This window comes from Lonchura striata, chromosome 1A, assembly GCF_050655825.1.
Source record: "Lonchura striata isolate lonStrDom1 chromosome 1A, ASM5065582v1, whole genome shotgun sequence".
Lineage (NCBI taxonomy): Eukaryota > Metazoa > Chordata > Aves > Passeriformes > Estrildidae > Lonchura > Lonchura striata.
The window spans coordinates 22,893,956-22,911,932 of NC_140741.1; the positions used below are offsets into that span (position 1 = coordinate 22,893,956).

Sequence of the window (17,977 nt, forward strand, 5' to 3'; positions counted from 1 at the left end):
CCCCGGCCGCTGGAAGCGGCGGGGGACCGCAGCCCCCGGCGGTGGGGCTCGGACACTCACGGAGCTCAGTGTGGCAGCGCTCGGTGAGAGAAGGGAGCGATGCCGGGCGTCCCGGCGCTCTCTGGGGACAAGGAGAAACCGAGGTCCCGCACACGAAGTTTCCCTGAACGCGCCGCATCCCGCAATGGCAAGGGCGCTTCTCCCGCTTTGCCTGCCCACGCCAAGGGACGCCTCCGAACCTCCCGCACTGCGGCTCTCCCTCCCCTCCAAATAGGTGCCGCCCAGGTGGCCTCAGCAAGCGATGCCCCGCAGCCCCTGGGGCTTCTCCGGGAGTCACCCGCTGCCTCTCCCTCAGCCCGCACCCCGTCCCGCAGCCCCCTGGGCCGGCGGGGCTCCCCCCGTCCCCGTCCCGTTCCCCCTCACGCTTTCCCGCCCCCGCGCCGCCCCCCTCCCCCGCGGCGCCCACGCGCGCCGCCCCCGCCCCGCCCCCGGCCCGCGCGGCGCCCCGGCGCGGGTGTTTGCTCAGGGCCGGGAGCGCGGCACGCGCCGGGCGCACGCACTTGCGACAACAAACCCGCGAGCGGCGGGGGCGGCGCGCGGGGCGGGGGAGCGGCGGCGGGGGGAGGCGGGGCCGCGCGGCCGCCAGCGCGTGTGCGGCGGGGGGCGCGGGGGCGCGGGGGGGTGCGTGTCTGTCTGCCTGTCCGTCTGTGTGTGCGCGTCTGTCTGTCCGTCTGCCTGCGTGTGCGTGCGTGTCCCGCGCTGAAAAGGCGACAGCGCACCGCGCGTCGCGGCCGGCAAAGCCGGGGAGCGTGGAAGGCGCAAGGTGCAGGGTGTGCGTGTGTGTGAGCGCGGGGGGTGGCGGGGGGAGGTTTCTCTGTGTGTGTCTCTGTGTGTGTGTGTGTGTGTGTGTATGTGTGTGTGTGTAGGAGAAGAGGGGGGGGCGAGCCCCGTCCGCCCCTTATAAGAGACACAATCCTCAGCCACTTTTTTGCAAAAGGGGCTTTGCAAAGCAGCCTGCGCACACGCGAGCGCCACGAGCCTCCCCGCGGCCGCCGCACGGAGGGCGAGAGGGAGGGGGGCGGGCAGAGCCGCCCGCCGTCCCCGCCACCCGCCCGGCTCCGCCGTCCGCTCCCGTCGGTCGCCGCTGTCCCTTTCCCCTGCCGTCTGTCGCCTAGTTCTTTTTTTTTTTTTTCTTTAATTTTACATTGAACATCGCAAGTTTTTCCTTTTTCTCTTTTTGATTTTTTTCTTTTTTTTTTTTCTTTTTTCTTTTTTTATTTTTTTGTGGTGGTGCTGGGAGGACGGGGACCAGCCTTCACTCGGGCGCCCCCGCCTCTCAGGACGCCTCCTCGCCCATGGCCAGTGGCAGCCCCCCCAGGATGTCCAGCGCCGCCGGGCAGCCGCCCTTCCTGCAGCCGGCGTGCTTCTTCGCCGCGGCGGTGGCCGCCGCCGCCGCCGCCGCCCCTCCGGGGCCGCCCCCGGGGGCGCCGCCGCCGCAGCTCAGCCCGGCGGGCGGGCAGCCCTCCCCGGGCGGCAAGCTCTCGGCGCCGCGGGCGGCCAAGCGGCAGCGCTCGGCCTCGCCGGAGCTGATGCGCTGCAAGAGGAGGCTCAACTTCAGCGGGTTCGGGTACAGCCTGCCTCAGCAGCAGCCGGCGGCCGTGGCGCGGCGCAACGAGCGGGAGCGCAACCGGGTGAAGCTGGTGAACCTGGGCTTCGCCACGCTGCGGGAGCACGTCCCCAACGGCGCTGCCAACAAGAAGATGAGCAAGGTGGAGACGCTCCGCTCCGCCGTCGAGTACATCCGCGCCCTGCAGCAGCTGCTCGACGAGCATGACGCCGTCAGCGCCGCCTTCCAAGCAGGCGTCCTCTCGCCCACAATCTCGCCCAGCTACTCCCACGACATGAACTCCATGGCGGGCTCCCCCGTCTCCTCCTACTCCTCCGACGAGGGCTCCTACGACCCGCTCAGCCCCGAGGAGCAGGAGCTTCTCGACTTCACAAGCTGGTTCTGAGCGCCGGCCGCCCTCCCGGCAGGTGGGTAGGCGCCCGCGGAGGGCCGGGGAAGGCCGGGGGGATAGCGGGGAGACGGACACGGGGCGGCGGGGCCGCAGCCGCCGTGGGACGGGGGCGCAGCCGGGGCTGCCCCTCGGTCGGGCGCCGTGTGTCCCGCGGTACTTACGAGAGGCTCTGCGGCCCGACGCTGTGCTGCTCGCGGCGTGGCTCTGATCTACTCTCTCTTTTATTGTTACAGGACAGTTGCAAAAGGGGAGGAAAAAAAAAAAAAGAAACAAAACAAACAAAAGCCAAAAAAAAAAAAAAAAAAAAAAGACACAAAACCAGATCACACACAGAGAGACAAAAATCCACGCGGAAAAAGAACCTGTTGCGTTTCCAGTTCCCCTGCCGTCGGAGGGCGGTGCGGGCACGTCGCTTGGCGGGCGGGCACAGCGCTGCGCGCCGCGGGGGCGGTCGGGGCGGTCGCCCCCGGCCCCGGAGACCGGCCGGCCTTTGCACTCCGTCGCACTGCCACGGACTGCGCCCCGGCGGAGCGGCCGGCGGCGGGGGAGCCCGGGAAAGGGCGCTGCGCTCCTCGGCCGGCGGAGGAGCTCTTCTTCCTCTTCCTCCTCCTCAGGAGAAAGGCGGCCCATCTCCGCACCTCGCTGCCGCCGCGGCCCTTCAGAGACTGGCGTTCATCACCTGTGGATAAAGTTAGTTTCCCGATGTCTGTGGAGATGCTGAAATTAAGCTATGCTGTACTCAAAGAAGTCCCTGGAGCCCCGTCTACCTTCTATCTCCCCGTGCCTCTCCCTCCCCTCGATCCAAGCTTTTCCTCTCGTTTCCATCATAGAATGCTTCCAATCTTTTTTTTTGTTGTTTTTTTGGAGGTTTTTTTGTGAATTTTTTTATGATAAGAAAATCTATTTGTATCTATCCTAACCCCGTTGGGGATATATTAAGCTATTTTTGTACATAAGAGAGAGATTTATAGAGGTTTTGTACAAATGGTTTAAAATGTGTATATCTTGATACTTTTTTAATATGTAATGCTTATTACCTCTTCATGTTTAGACTCGTAGTCAACGTTACCTTACAACTGCCATTTTTGTATGTGGTTTTGTAAAGGATTTGGATTTCCTCCAGATGTACTTTAGCACCAATGTGTCTTACTTTATAGAAATTTTGTTAATGTATTAATAATGTCATTAAACAATGTTCAAAGTGAACAAAGTTTATGCAGCTATTGCCCAAACGCAAAACGGTAGCCATTTGTTCTCATATGCTGCCTTTTGTGAAAAAAGAAAAAAAAAAAAGAAAAACTAGACAAGTAAACAAACAAACAACCCCACCACCACCACTGCCTTTTCTTATTGTTTTATTACAAACTGACAAAGGTCCTGTATAACCCTATTTTATACAAACTAGTTTCATAATAAAACTTTTTTTTAATTAAAATTATCAGCTGCCTCCCGCATGCTATTTTTTTTCTTTCTGCCATTGACAACGATGAATGTAAGGACAGAATATTAATCGATGTTATATCGGAGCTAGGTTGCATATGAAGTGTTTGTACCTGATGGATGTAACATATATATCTTTATCTATCTCTATATAAATATGCAAAGATCTAGTGCTATCACCATTGTTTTCTTGCCCTTCTGTGTTGCAAATGTGTATCCAAATCAAAAGGCGAGGGGATGATTAATGATTGCATTGTCCTTCCTGAAATCACTGCACATTACAGATTTCCCCGCAAAGCCCAAGTCTTAAAAAAAAGAGGGCGCTCCATCCCGCATTTCGGCGGTGTGACCCTGTCCTCCTCCGCGGCTCTGACCCAACAGGGCAGGAAAATACGGGGGATGGCACAGCCGCCGCCACCCAAAACACGGGGCGCTGTGTTGCCTCTACGAAGATTGGCTGGGTAAATAAAACCTCACGCGGGGAAGACGGGGGAGCGAGCGGAGAAGGGAGATAAAATTAAATAAATAAATAAAGTAGTAGAAATCTGTGGTAGTCTAGAGCTATTGGTCTTTCCTAACTTGTTATTCTGTTCAAATACCGTGATCTGCCTGTAAAAGTACCCAATTACCAAGACTCAAAAAGAAATTGGACTCTTCCCCCCATTCCCCGCTTTTTTGCTTTTTTTTTTTTTTTTTTTTTTTTTTTTTTTTTTTTTGGCTAGCCTGCTTGTTGTCAGTTAGCAAGAACGTGACTAGAATTCGCCTTCTTTTCGCCTGGCTCCTGCATCACTTGCAAATTCAGTTTGCGTGCACCAAGCCAAGCGGAACGCAAAGCTCAAAATGCATCTTACAAAAAAAAAAAAAAAAAAAAAAAGAGAAGCCCAACAAAGACTGGGGAGAGCCAGTGTGTCGTACGGAGTTAAAAAGAAAAAAAAACTGGTCCGCTCTGCTACAAATGTGCCGTCGAGTTGGGAGGGATGCGCTACTTTTAAAAAAGAAGAGGGAAAAACTTTGGTGGAAGAGCCCGGAATTTTCCCTCTGTGTGTGTGTGTGTATGTGTAACTATGGATAGATAGATATAGATTTACGTACATATATATATATATATATATATATATATATATGCACGGACGTATATACACACATGGACGCGTATGTAATACACGTATGTATTACTGCATTGCTTTTAAAGTATACACACGTTTGCCCCTTCGCCTCCTCCCCCCGCGCCCTGAAATGATCAATACGTGATTTAATCGCGGGAGGGAAGAGGAGGGGGAGGACGGACGGGAGGACGGGACACGGTGGGGTCACGAAATCCCTCATTACTTTAGCACAAACACTCATTGTTTTAACCGCTTGTGGAACTAATGTTTAGTTATGAAAATAATAACCGTTATATGCCGCCATCCGCTCTCCCTTTACAGCATCTCCCTTTTTGTTTACTCACTTTTGCAAGTGTACAGATAAGGTATGCAAAGAAAGTGTAGCGAGTAATTTATAGCTATGAATATAACATTAGGATAATGTTTCATTCTGTTACAAAGGCGAAATTTCTCTTCCTTGTGTAGACAGGTGTTCTTTTTTGCTCACTTCTGAATAGTAAATATCCAGACTCATTAAACTAAAGGCAAAGTTACGCTGTTGTTCGCTACAATGTATAAGACAGGCTCAGAAATTCACCACCTCCTCCCTCCTTTTTCCCCTCAGCCCCCTCCAGAAAGAAAGAAAGAAAGAAAGAAAACACACACACACAATTTTACTGAAGATAGGGAAAGGGCAAAGCAGGATTGGGGTAAATCTCATTACATCTGCTCTAATCGCTTAGCAACACAAAGCCTTTTCTTGTATTAGCGCGGAGAGCCTTTCAGCGCTGCCTGACAGACAGTATTCAGTTAGCATTAGTAAACTCCATAAATCAGGGACTTCTTTGGGCGCAGTATAAGTTTTAGAACTACTCAGGATTTGGTTGGGGGTGGGGGAAGAGGAGCGGAGAGGGGATATGAGTGCAATGAAGGTTGTTTGGCCACGGATTTATTAATTTATCTACCTGTGTGTTTATTTCTTGTAATGCACGAAAAGTGTCCCGTCAAAAAATGCCTCTCCCAGAGTGAGTGTCCTCCCCCAAGCCGAGACCCTCGGGCAGCGGGGTAGCCCGGCGAGGGAGCGGCGGTGGGCAGCGCTGCCCCCGCCTCCCCACACCACGGCCCGCGGGATCCGCGCCCGCGAAGCCGGGGGGAGCCTCCCCGCGGCGTGGGGTTTACCCTCACTCCCCATACCTGCTCCGCCGCTGCCCCCTCCCCACAGCCTCCCCGCCCCGTGATGCTAGTTTATGCGCAAACTTTTCTCCGCACGCGGGAGCAGCGCCGGCCCCGCGGAACCTCCGCGCCCTCCACTCCTTCCGCACAGGTAAAAATGGAGGGGGAAGTCCCCCAGGCCCTGTCCCTGGGAAGGGCTGTGGGCAGCCCTTTGAGCCTCCTCTTGCACCCAGCCCTCCTCTCACCTTCCCCTCAGAGAGGCATCGACCCGCACCCAGCCCCTCTAGCACTGGCTTTTGGGGAGCCTCGCGGCTCGTTCCCTGTTCTCAAAATATTTTTTCCCCCCTCTCTTTTTCCTTTTTTTTAATTTTTTGTTTGTTTGTTCCCCCTCCTTCTTCCTTTTTTCTTTCCTGCCCCTCCCCGCGGCGCAGGTCCTGCCTTTTGTGTGCGGGCTCGCAGAGGGGCAGGCGGGGGGCCGGCGGGGCCGGGCAGGCAGCGGGCAGCGCTGTCCCCGCGCGTGTCGTGCCTCAGCCTTTATCCCGGCGGCGGCGGCGCGGCGGGGGCCCGCCGGGCTCGGGGCGGCGTGCGCCCGCCGCAGCTGCCGCCCGCCCGCCCGCCCTGCCCGCGCCGCGCCCGCCCCGCGCCGCTCCGCGCTGCCCGGCCAGCGGCGGCCGGGGCCGGCAGCACGCGAGGGGAGCGGGCGCCTGCCCAAGGAGAGGCGGGCGCGGCCGGGCGGGGAGCGGGGGGGGTACACACGGGACGCCCTGGCTCGCCGCTCCATAATGCAGCGCGTATTACTCAGTGCATTCAGGGATTAGCTCGACTTGAAGTGTGGGGCGAGTCTGCGTCTCCCTGCTCGTCGCCTCTTGGAAAGGGGAGAGGGGAGAAGCGCCCCCCCGGTGCCTCCCCCCGGTTCGTCCCAGCACGCAGCAACTTCAGCTCCCAAGCGAGCGAGCTCTTAGCGTGTCAGGCCGCACAATGCGGGGCTAATTCCTGCTGCAAAAGGCAAGTGGTGAAGAATCAATCGCAGGCTTTATACAATCAAAAGGGATGATGGGCTTGGGGTTGCAAATTTTTTTTTTTTTTTAAGTTCCCTGCCCCAGTCTGAATTTCTCCTGCTCCTTATCCCCGTCCTATCAATAATCCCATGCAGGCGATTGCAGACCGAGGTAAAGCTATCATTTGTATGCGCCTGAAGATTAATTTCCCCCATGTACCAACTCAACGGCATAGTTATCTCTTTAACAGGGAAAACAGTTTGGCTCCATTGTCGGGTTGCCAAGACCGCCTTTTGAGAAAGGGAGCCCGGCTAGCCTCTGATCAAACTCAAAGGTTAGTTAAAAGACAAAAACAGCTGAAAATCTTCATGAATAATGCTGTTTCCCCGAGCCCAGTGTAGTGCAAGCGCACATTTCAATGCCAGAGCATTTTGTTATGCTGCTCGCCTAAGTCAGAATTTCACAGAAAAGGCAGAGAAGAAAAGCTCCAACAATTAGAGGGGGCCTGTCAGAAAACATTAACGCCTTCCTCGCCCAGCCTGTCAAGCGTGCTGGAAATAAAAAACGGGCATAGCGAATCGCACCTCCACCCTCCAGAGCTGCAGGAGGGAGAGGGAGGGGGAGTTAGGGACAGAGAAGTAAAGAGAGAGAGACAAATGGACAGGCCCAGGCAGTTAACAGTCCCCCTCGGCTTTGCAGTTCATCCAAAAGCTGGAAAAAGAGGGGGAAAGGACTTGCAGCTGGATGTTCTCACTTGATATTCATCCTTCTGTTTCATGCTCCAGAATTATAATCATTCTTAGGACCATTGCACACGCACGCGCACGCACACACACACACACACACACACACACACACACACTCACACCGTCCCTTTACACCTTCAACCTTTGCTGCATCAGCCCTGCAAAGCACACGAAGGTACCTGGTGAAACAGCAGCCTGACAGAGCTGTTATTGTTTTCTGCTTTCTTCTCCTTCCAGTCTCATGTCTAAGTTTCCATGTACATGAGATGTCCACGGCAGCCAACCTGCAGCTGGGCTGAAGGAACTCATGTCAGAGAAACTGTGCTTATGTATAGCACCAGAGATATCTTTCTCTTTAGAATTTTTTAGGAAAATGTGTTTCAAATGTACACTTTTAACTAGCCAGATAAACTATATGCTTGAGTCCTTTTCCGTAGTTAAATACCTACTGAAAAGGACACTAAAATATTTAAAGCTTCCCCTGCACTGATATTGATTTCTGTCAGTGAACATCTAGACTTTGATTTTCCTGGCCAAAGCACAGTTTTACCAGACATCTAAATAACAAGACAGCTCTGGTTCATCTCTTACTGTGAGCAGAACCTCAGACCGCCACTTAAATTCTTTTTTTTTCTTTTGGCCTTGTTGCCTTTGTTGTCTCATTGCAAATACATGTATATGTTAATAACTGATAAGGAGCAGACCAGCACTGAGCAGCTTCTATATTCAGCCTTCTGCTGGGTGGGAAAGAGTAGGGGAGATTACTTCTGTGCATTGTAGTATTCATATGGGGGTTGAAAAAATGAAATTCCAGCAAAATCCAAAGTGACTGAACGGAAGGAGTACCTCCAACCATCCAATCTGAGGTGTTCCAGGGGTTATATCTGTAAAGGGATACAGCAACACAGTTCAGACAGCATGTGAAAGATATCAGACTGCCCATGGTTAGAGAGCTGTGTGAGTCCTATACATCCTGTGGGGAGAAAACTAACTCAGCCCTCCATCCCATACACACCCTGGAGCAGCACAGTACATCCAGGCAAATGGTACTTGCTGCTCCCCTTCAGAGAAGGCCGGGATCTCCTGTGGCCTTGGAGCCAGATATGTCCCTTGAAGGATGTACATGAAAGAGAAAAGCCTCACAGGGCACTGGGACCTTCACTGGCTCTAACATTGCTGTCATAGAGAAACACAAGCAATGGTAGGAGAGGGGAGAAGATTCAAGAGATACCTTTTCTCCCTCTATCTGGCTACCTGGTACTTACTATCCTAATTACAGAGGGGTAACATGGATTAAAATGCAGGCATGGGAAACTAAGGGCATTGACCATGGACTGAAGCTATCTAGATTCATTGCTGGCCATGACTTTGCCCTGACTCGATCCATTTTAGCCTGAGATCCACAAGTGCTAAACAGAGACCATAAATAGTTACTCACAGGTGCCTGGGGATATGCAGCATTGGGAGAACACAAGAAAACTGGCAGGAGAGAGGAGGTCTCTGATCCAGACTCTGCTTTGTGCAAGGTGCTGTGGGAAGAGCCAGTGCATACTAATAGTCTGCCTTATTTTTCTGGGGACAGATAACACGTTTCTTTCCATCCCACTGCAAACAGGATTCAATCCAGTTTTTGGTCCTTACCTAACACCTGGAAAAGGATAGTTATGTATCCTAAAACATCAGAGTAACCATCTGTATGTTGTACAATATGCTAAGTTGCTTAGGAGTAAAACTCCTTTGAAAATGTTACCCAACAAACCATGTATTTTAATCATCTCTTAGACCCTACACCCTGTAAACAGCTACAGCAGTCAGTTGCACATTTTCCTGCTGGTCACTGCTGCTTTGCACAAACATGTAGCTTTCTTGGTTTCTGCTTCTGTATATTCCCAATAGCACGGGAAGATAAACTTCACAAAGACCCCCTATAACCAGCTCCAGTGGCATAGTCCAGGCCTTTGCTATAAGGGAGGGGAATTGTCTTCCTAAATGGAGCCCAAACTCATTTGGTTCAATTTTGCAGAAGCAGAGCACTGAAAGAACACAGATTCCAGTTTTGGGATGGGGTCCTCCTCCCTCCCCACCAGTCACACCACTCTCTTGCTCACTCTCCCCTCCTGCTGCTGGCCACAGCTTGCAGCTATTTTAATTTGCACTTGCTGGACTGTCAGGGCTATATTACTCTGTAAGAGGAAAGGAAAAGCCCCATATTAGTAAAGTGTGAAATGCAGTTTTGACTGAAGAGGGAAGCCATTTCGACATGATTATCCCATGACAGTGCAGATTAAAACCCTGCCATATGGTCTAAGATAGGTTTGTTCTTACTTTCAGGTAACAACACATTGCTAATTAACTGGTGATGACATTTCCAAGGGAAAAATAAAAAAAATTAAAAAATAAAAGCCACCTGTATATGAAATAAAGACAGTCAAGAGAAGGGAAGACATCAATCGGTGCTCATAATAGTGGAAATCAACTCCCTTTTATCATTGTGGTGTAGTCTGAATAGAACAGAATTTGTTTGATTTGTTATTGAACAAACAATAATTCATGTGTGCACTTGTAGATGTGAATATAGTGCTCCTGAAGGGCACCTGACTGACAGTGCAGGAAAGCAAAGTCCTGCATCACATCCAGGACAAATACAGCATGGGCAGCAGCACAGAGAGGCTTCCCACCCTGCTTTGCCAAGGTCCTGAAAGAGGGTGATGGAGGTATCCCTGAGCAGGGCAGGAAATCTGCCCACCAATGGCAGTGTCTCACTGTACTGGAGATCTTTGCTTTTGAACCTCAGGGGATACAGCAGAAAATGATGGCAGAACCAGCTATCATAAAACCCACAATTTTGTCTACACCCACTACTGTGTCTCTGTGGGATAGCAGTAGCTTCAGGAGAATACACAGAATAGCATCAGACTGCTGGTTTACCAGCAAAGGGTCACTTTGCCCACTAATAACCAGCCCTTTGACACTTTCAGATGAAGGGTGTTCTTTAAAGACCCAAGATTTTACTTGCAGTTTCTTTTACTTGCACATATATACATGTGCATATATTCCTCTGTGCTATACAGGCTCCATGCGGAGTAACCATCTGTATGTTGTACAATATGTCTGAAAAAACAGGCAGCGGGACACATTTTGCTTCATCTTGTCTTATGTTTCATAGCAAACCTCATTTTAGGTTGCTCTAATGCACATAATGTGGGTCTGCCTAGTTATGAGCCCTGAATTAGCAAGGGCACTTACAGTGCCTATCTTGTCAAACAAGAGGTACTGTCAAAAAAAAACAAACAAAAAGAGAGGCACAGCTTTCATATTTCCATCTATTCCTGACTGCTGCTGCTCAGATGAACTCCAGAGCTTCATGTGGTTCTCACAGATTCTGCATGCTTGATGATTTGAATTTGGAATTCAGTAGCCAATTAAGGTCCTAGAGAGACTTATGTCCATGGATGGGCCTGGCAGCACTTTATATTTTCAGGTCTCAATTTTTTCTTCCTTCTCTTCTACCTCTTTGGCCTCACTTCTCATATCTGGGGCTGCACCAGCTTAAGAGTTATGCCTGAACCAACTTCCAGAGTAAATAATCATTCACTTGCAAACATCTTCAGGCAGACATTCTCCCATCTCTCCCTAGCATAGTGAGAACAAGTGTGGGTTGGAAGCAGACCAGCAAACCAAGAAGAAAGCACTGATGAAGCCTTCAGAAGAATCTGCTAGCAGGTACTACCTACCTGAATCCCAAATTGCCCTGGTCTTCACCAAAGGTTTGGGTTCTGCCCCTTAGGGACTGTCTGGTGAGGACGGTGGCCAATTCCTCCTGCTTCTGAGTCCACAAGCCTGTAGAAAATAATGCTGGGTAAAAATGTTGGCAATTGTCTCTGCATGTGATGAAAGGAGGATGGCATGGACAGTGTCAGAGGATGCAGTGCAAGATGCTGTGGCAGAAATCATGACAGGGAGAGGGAGCCCTACTGAGCAGCAGTGCTGTGTACAGCACAGAGCAGGGTTCTGATGAGTAAAATGGGAGCATATAGGAAGAGCAATGCTGAGCAGATCCTCCTGATAACCAGGCAGTGGGTGTCAGATCCTCCTGGCACCCAGCCCTAGGAGACTATTCCATAGCAGCCAGCAGCACCCCAGGGCTCTCACAGGTCCCTCTTCTTGTGTTCATGCATGTGTCAGAAGAGATGTGTTTGTGCAGGTAGAGATGCTTGTAAAGAAGGCTGTCAGGAGTTGAAACAAACACAGGAGGATAATGGCTTTATCCTAACTTCAGCTACTTGGTCTCTATCTAAAGACAGATGTGTTTTCAGATATATTTTCACCTTCTCCAAGACCCTGTGGCAGTCATTGTGAACAGATTACAGTGTACAGACAAACAACAATAAAATAGCTGCTGAAGAAAGCAGTGAGCAAACCTCCTTCCCTCCTCCCTTGCTCCAAGTTAAATGTCAGAAGACCATTGCAGCCCCAGGAGGACAGTGACAGATCCAAGAGGGGCATTTTGCTCAGTTTGGGTTGTCCCTTGGCTTCTCTGCATGGCCAGCCCCCATCTTCTTGGCACTTCACTTTTAGTTACCACTACTCCTCTCTCTCTGTGTGGGGAACTGCTACTGACCAATGGAGCATTTATAAATAGAACAATGTTTAATTAACACAACAGTAGGACAGACTTGTTGAAATACTTCCCAGACAGCAGGCAAGAGTCCTGACAAGGAGACTATTATGGGAATTTTAATGAATCCTTCCAGAGTGGGACAGCTTCCATACACCTACATTGCAATGACTAATTTTGTTTGTGAAAATTGTATTGGTAAATGATGCAGAGTGACAATAACGTTGGGGACCAGCAAACTGAATAAAGTTACTGGGTGACTGTGTGAAATACTGCCTACAGACAGAGCAGAGTGCTTACTAAATACAGTGCAGTCATGGGTCCGAGTGCCCAAAAGCCCAGCTACAAATGGAGTTTGCATAAGGCAGGCAAAGAAGCAATTAAATAGCCCAAACAAGGATCTAGCTGTGCCAGATGACACCACAGCATGAAAAGAAGCAGGGGCTGAGCAACTACTTCTGTGAGACACAACCAGGAGCATGTGCCTTATTAACACCGCTGTTAAAATGCATGCTTACTAGCTGCTGCTGCTGCAATTGAGACCACTCACAGATATCCTTGCCATCTCCCTTTCTGAGAAAACAGGAAATTAAAATTGTCTGCCCCACTGCTGGGCCTGTGTAAGGTTCCCACCTATGATACAGCAGCCTAATTCTTCTAACAGAGATGTGAGAAATGTGAATCAGGGGGCACTGGAAGGACATGGTGTACAGTGTCAGTGCATTCCCTTGAGATCACCTCTCCTACCTCTGTAAACTTTTCTTACTCCTCTAGCAGAGACATTGTACACCATCAGTAACCCAGTGGCCATACTCAATAAGTACTAATGAGCTCAGAATTTAAGAAAGATATTTTTATACTTAAAAATCTTAAGAAACAAAGCTCCCAGGAAGACAGTCTGCAATGGCAAATGCACTTTACTCAAATTTTCTAGTTCAGCTCTCCACTGCTGTGCTTTACCGACTGTAGCCAGTAAGGGACTCCCTGCAGGCCCTGTTCTTCTGACTTCATTGTTATACATCTGAGGTTCTTTTTCCCCAGAGATCTAGAATTTAATGAATGGATTCAAGATATGCCTTATCCATCCAGGGAGTCTGGGCACCACCATTTTTCTTCTCTGATTTTGCCATTTTCTCTTCCTTATAAGCATATCACATTTTTTTCTGGAGTACAACAAATTAGGTGAACACACATTGACTACTGAAATATGTTGCAATGCATTCCAAACAAAACAGCATTGGAAAGTGAGCTTGGAATGGAAGTGTATGCTAGAATAGTAAGAAGAGCAGTAAAATAAAGATTCTGGTGCATTACTTCAAAAATTCAGGAGCAAAATAATTTCTGAATTGTTTGGCTTCACAATGATGTACACAAAGCTGACCAAGAAAATCAACAAAATTATTGCTGAGAACTTCAATAACACATAAGGATTTCACAGAACCGGAGTCAAACTTTGCAAACTGCTTACCATAAACTTTGGTTTGCTGAGGAAAAGATACAAGGAAGGAGAGAATATATTCTTTCTACTGCTACAGATGCTGCATTCAGAGGTGCAGGTCTCAAAAACATTGATTAATTTTTATCCACACGCATCTGTTTCCTGTTGAATTCTTCTTTTTGCATAATGTGGAGTCTTGCCTGTCAGCTTAACGCAATGCTTCACCCTCAGACAAAAGTGCTGGCCTCTGACAAATCCATCTAGAGCACACCTAGCTCCATCGGTGGGCATATTATAAAAGGTAATGAGCTTGACACCCCCTCCAGCTCCAGCTGCTGCAGCAGCGTGTAATGAGCCCTGCTCTATGGGCTCCGACACTCGCTCTGAAATGCCACTGAGAACTGAGACAGCATGCCACCGAATTTAATTTACTGCTTAGCATCAGCTGGCCCCAGATGATGGAAGGTCATCTGTATGGAGGGTCAAGTGGGATAAACAGCTCCAAATCTCCCTTCTGCCCAAGGGCTCAGAGCCCAGGGCAAGCAGGCACAGACCTGATGGGGGCATGTTGGCTGAGCAGGCTCCACAGGCAGATTCCTTTGAAGCATCTGTTCTCCCAGATGAGGAATCCCTCCCATTGACCATATCCCCAGCAGCACTTTCACAGAAATTTTGGGAAAATCCAATGCAATAGGCCAGGTTCCTTGGAGGAGTTAGTCTGTCATTGCAGGTATTTATTTTCTGATACAGTAACTTTCCCACCTTCATAACAACACATCACACTGTATTTTGCTTGTAAGGTATCAAGAATTTTCAGATCGTAAAGCACCATCATTCTGTTTCAAGAAAGCGAGGCTGGAGGGAAAGTTTGAATAGCTCAGAAAGAGCCAATATCTAAGGTAGAAGGAAAAAAAAGAAGAAAAAGGGAAGCACATGGTGATACTACCTTCAGTGTTGTACAGCTCAAGTATGTGAAGAGCCAAGGCAGTGATATTGTGTTTAATTCCTCACAGAGATTTTTTTCTGCCATGTCATAAATATGTTGTAAGTGACTCTAAGCTTAGTGTGTATATAAAACAAAACCCAACCAATGAGAAAATTTAAAAGATTAATTTGTTATGTTCAACCTAAGGGCTGGACTTGCCTCTGCTGACAGACTAACAACTCATTCCATGTCCCAGAAGATTATGATATTGGAAGAGCAGGACTGAGAAATGCAGGTCTGGCAGGGAAGAGGGGTTATTTCCCAATGAGAAGATGGGTAATGCTCTTTAAGGATGCCCCAGACTTAAACCCAGAGATGTGACTATGCAGTAAGGAAAGGCACAGCCAGATTCAGGCCTCTGAAAAGCGTAAAGATGCTAATGGGGATGGGGGCCTGGGGCACGGTGTGCTCCAGGCAATTTCTGCATCTGCTCTTCAAAGACACAGCCATTGAATCCAACTAGACCACCTGAGGAGTCGGAAACCTTCCTGAGAGAGCAACACAGGCAGAATCAGACCCCCAGGGAGTGTAATATAGGTCTTTAAAAATTTGCCTCACTGTGTGGTGGCAGGTTTCTCGCTGGCTTGTTTCCCTGCACGCCTGCTCGCATGTCTGTGCTGCGCAGTGCATGCGCTCGGTTTGATGCAGCGCTTACGTGTGCACGTTCTGGCACTGCTCACGGGGCTTGGGACAGGCCACAGACACAGACGTGGGGCTGGCAGGGCCCAAAGGCAGAGCTGCACAGCTGCCTCCATGTGGGCAGGCTGCGTGGCACAAAGACAGGTACCATTGCTCTGCCTGCATACTGGCGCTGCACAGATGTATTTATGCCTCAAACCTTTTCCCTTCTTTAGATATTGCCACCTCTTCCAGTGCAGACAAAGACCTGTTGTGAGCCTATGCTCCTTTTCTGTGCAGATGACAGGTGGGAATGAAGGTCTGATATAAATATACCCTGGTCTGAAGTGAATCAGGAGCAAGATCTGGCCTAATTTTCCACCCTGGACAAACAATTTTGCTTTGCTCAAAACTTTTTCTAAAAAGAATAAGCTCAATTAAGAAAACCACAACAGCACAACTTTTAAAAAATACCATCGTTATTGTTCATGTGGGTTTTGGGTGGGCTGTGGAAATTGATTTACGAGTCAACCACTTTTCTCTTTTCTTGCCATCTCTCGCTTGAGTGGTTTGTAGGCCTTGGCCCTTTCTTTCACTCAAGGAGAATAAGGTTGTCTATGGAAGAGGTCAGCATTTCAAATTGGTGGAGTTCAACTGCACAAATGACATAGAACTGACAAGAAAAGACAGGGGGTTTGGAGGTCATAGACTGCATAGGTCTTGGTTAGGGTTTTTGCTTTGTGATGGGACCTGGCACCAAAATGAATTAAATAACAGGCTTAACGACTATTGAGGGAGGGCTGAATGCAAATCAAAGATAAGTAGAAGTTTTCTTTCCTAAAAGGGGAATAATTTTTTTTCCTTACCTCCCCCTTTCCATATCTGCACAGGCAAGGTCTGCATGTTAAACATGATTTAGCAGGCATTATTCTGGAGCCTTTTCATCAGGTTTCTGCAGTGATTGCCTATCTTGGCCTATGATTAATGATCTGCTGTGCAATTTGGAGGCTATAATGACTCAACAATCCACACACAAACTATATAGTTGCATTCCTTTTGCAGATTTGCCAAGCTGTTACCAAGGGGCCCACAACCAAGCAGGATTGTTAGAGAGATAGCTAAACATTTCTGCAAATGCCATTCTGCCCTTATCTTGCTGAGAAGTGCATTGGGCAGCAGGCTCATTTACAAAATTCAAAGCCTAGATTTTAGCGGTTCCTTTAAAAAAAAAAAAAATCTGGACTGAAATAATCATTAAAAAGGCTGGTAAGAAAAGATCCTGGTATATGGCCTCTCAGTGATTATACAGACAAAATACTTTCTTTGTTTCCAAATTTTGAATCTCATTAATTGATGCCTAATGCTATTACTGCAGTTTGAAAGCGAAAAAAGTTAATCTTTGGAAACCCATGCCATAAATGAAATCTGAAAATCCAAGCAGATTTTGAAGTGAAAGCTTTGCCTTCATTTCAGTTTCTATACAGAAATAGGCTATGGGATTTATTTATAGACTTCAACTGGATGTGTATCCAGTTAAAAACTATCTATAGAAAACTGCTTTACAAACTGTTTTTTGAAAGCATAGGCCTTGATAAGAGTGATTTTGGAAAATCCAGTTTCTGTTTATAAGGTTGTTTTAAAGAAAAGTAAATGTAAAAAGAAAAAGAGAAGACAGCTACTGATGGAGTCTGTCTTTCAGACATGAGTTATCTTCTGAAAAATAATTTTAGGATAATATAAATATGTTCCTCTTTCTATTGTTAGTTATTACATGAAGCCCAAATAATTCCACCCAACCAAAAGGATTTCTCATATTGGTTGGGTTGCAGTCAGATTCAGTTTAATAATTCATTTAGTTTTAGTTTCTGTCTTTTTTGTAGGCAAGAGGGATTGTGAACTGGAGGGGCAATATAGCATACCCATGCACCCATGTCCATCCATGTCCATGTTATTGCTATTGTTGTTGTCATTTTATTATTATAAAGTGCCTGGGGGCTTTAAAAACTGCACTAATATTGAAGCCTCATAACAACATTGAGTTCCATGAAGAATGCTGTTTCCCAGTCTGGTTCATAATGCCCTAAGACCCTGACTGCAGAGAGGCTTCATGGTCCCAGATTTAAGTAGGAGTGTGAGTCTCTGCATCCAGGCTTAAGCAAATAAATCACAGTTTAGTTTATGTGCAGAGTGAAGACAGAGATGTTTCCAAGCCTTCGGGAAGAAGGCCCTTCTGATTCCACTGCAGGCAACAACAAACATCAGAGCCCAATATATTAGAGAACACTGGTTTAAAGAAACATTTTTAACTATAACACAAACAGAAAAAATACAATATACAACTTGAAGACTCAGAGCACTTAGAGTTTCCGCCTCAAATATGTACATAAATAAATAAGATCAGCTGTGAGCAGACTGCTGTACAGCCATGATAGTGTTGCTGTGCATATAAGTCTATTAATCTCTGAATGGTTGTGTAGCTGACACTGCCCTCAGGGCAAAGGATTGGACTAGATGAGGGTCAACAACCTTTCAGTGCTCTTCTAGCCTGTGGTTAGGCAGGACAGACAGAGACCATTGGTAGCAGGAAGATAGTGCCTCAGAGAGGCAAAAACGTGCTTCTGCAGTGGGATCCTTGGTCTGAGTGAGACAACCATTCTCCTGACTCAGGAGAATGAAGGATGAGGATGAAGCAAAGGCAGCAGCAGCAGGGAGCCCTTTCACTCTCTGTGTGCCATGGCCTCTGACAATCAGTGATTGTCCTCTCAGGTAGATGGAGTCTCCAAGTCTGTTTGGGACTCCTTTGACTTCACTGAAGTCAGGAAGCAACAAAGTATGCACTTTCCACACAGTAAAAATAG

General features: G+C 48.5%; 2 protein-coding genes across 13 annotated transcripts in view; one reads left to right on the forward strand and one right to left on the reverse strand.

Annotated features, from left to right (window-relative positions):
- The first annotated feature begins 603 nt into the window (after positions 1–603).
- Positions 604–4,036, forward strand: ASCL1 (achaete-scute family bHLH transcription factor 1). Its single transcript, XM_021536699.4, has 2 exons — positions 604–2,034; positions 2,252–4,036. Exon 1 carries the CDS (start codon positions 1,356–1,358, stop codon positions 2,010–2,012), a length of 657 nt encoding a protein of 218 aa, XP_021392374.3. The 5' UTR covers positions 604–1,355; the 3' UTR covers positions 2,013–2,034; positions 2,252–4,036.
- LOC146763405 (uncharacterized) overlaps positions 2,567–17,977 on the reverse strand; it is a 235,102-nt gene continuing 219,691 nt past the window's right edge. For all 12 annotated transcript variants that reach the window (XR_014952168.1, XR_014952169.1, XR_014952162.1 and 9 more), the window contains 2 exons: positions 11,195–11,300; positions 2,567–2,697 (listed from right to left, as the gene is read on the reverse strand). The gene's annotated coding sequence lies outside the window, so the exon portion shown is untranslated. The remainder of the gene's footprint in view (positions 2,698–11,194; positions 11,301–17,977) is intronic.

Bases quoted from the DNA above. Each gene is read 5' to 3' on its own strand.
- ASCL1 (XM_021536699.4), top strand. From the start codon at position 1,356: ATGGCCAGTGGCAGCCCCCCCAGGATGTCCAGCGCCGCCGGGCAGCCG.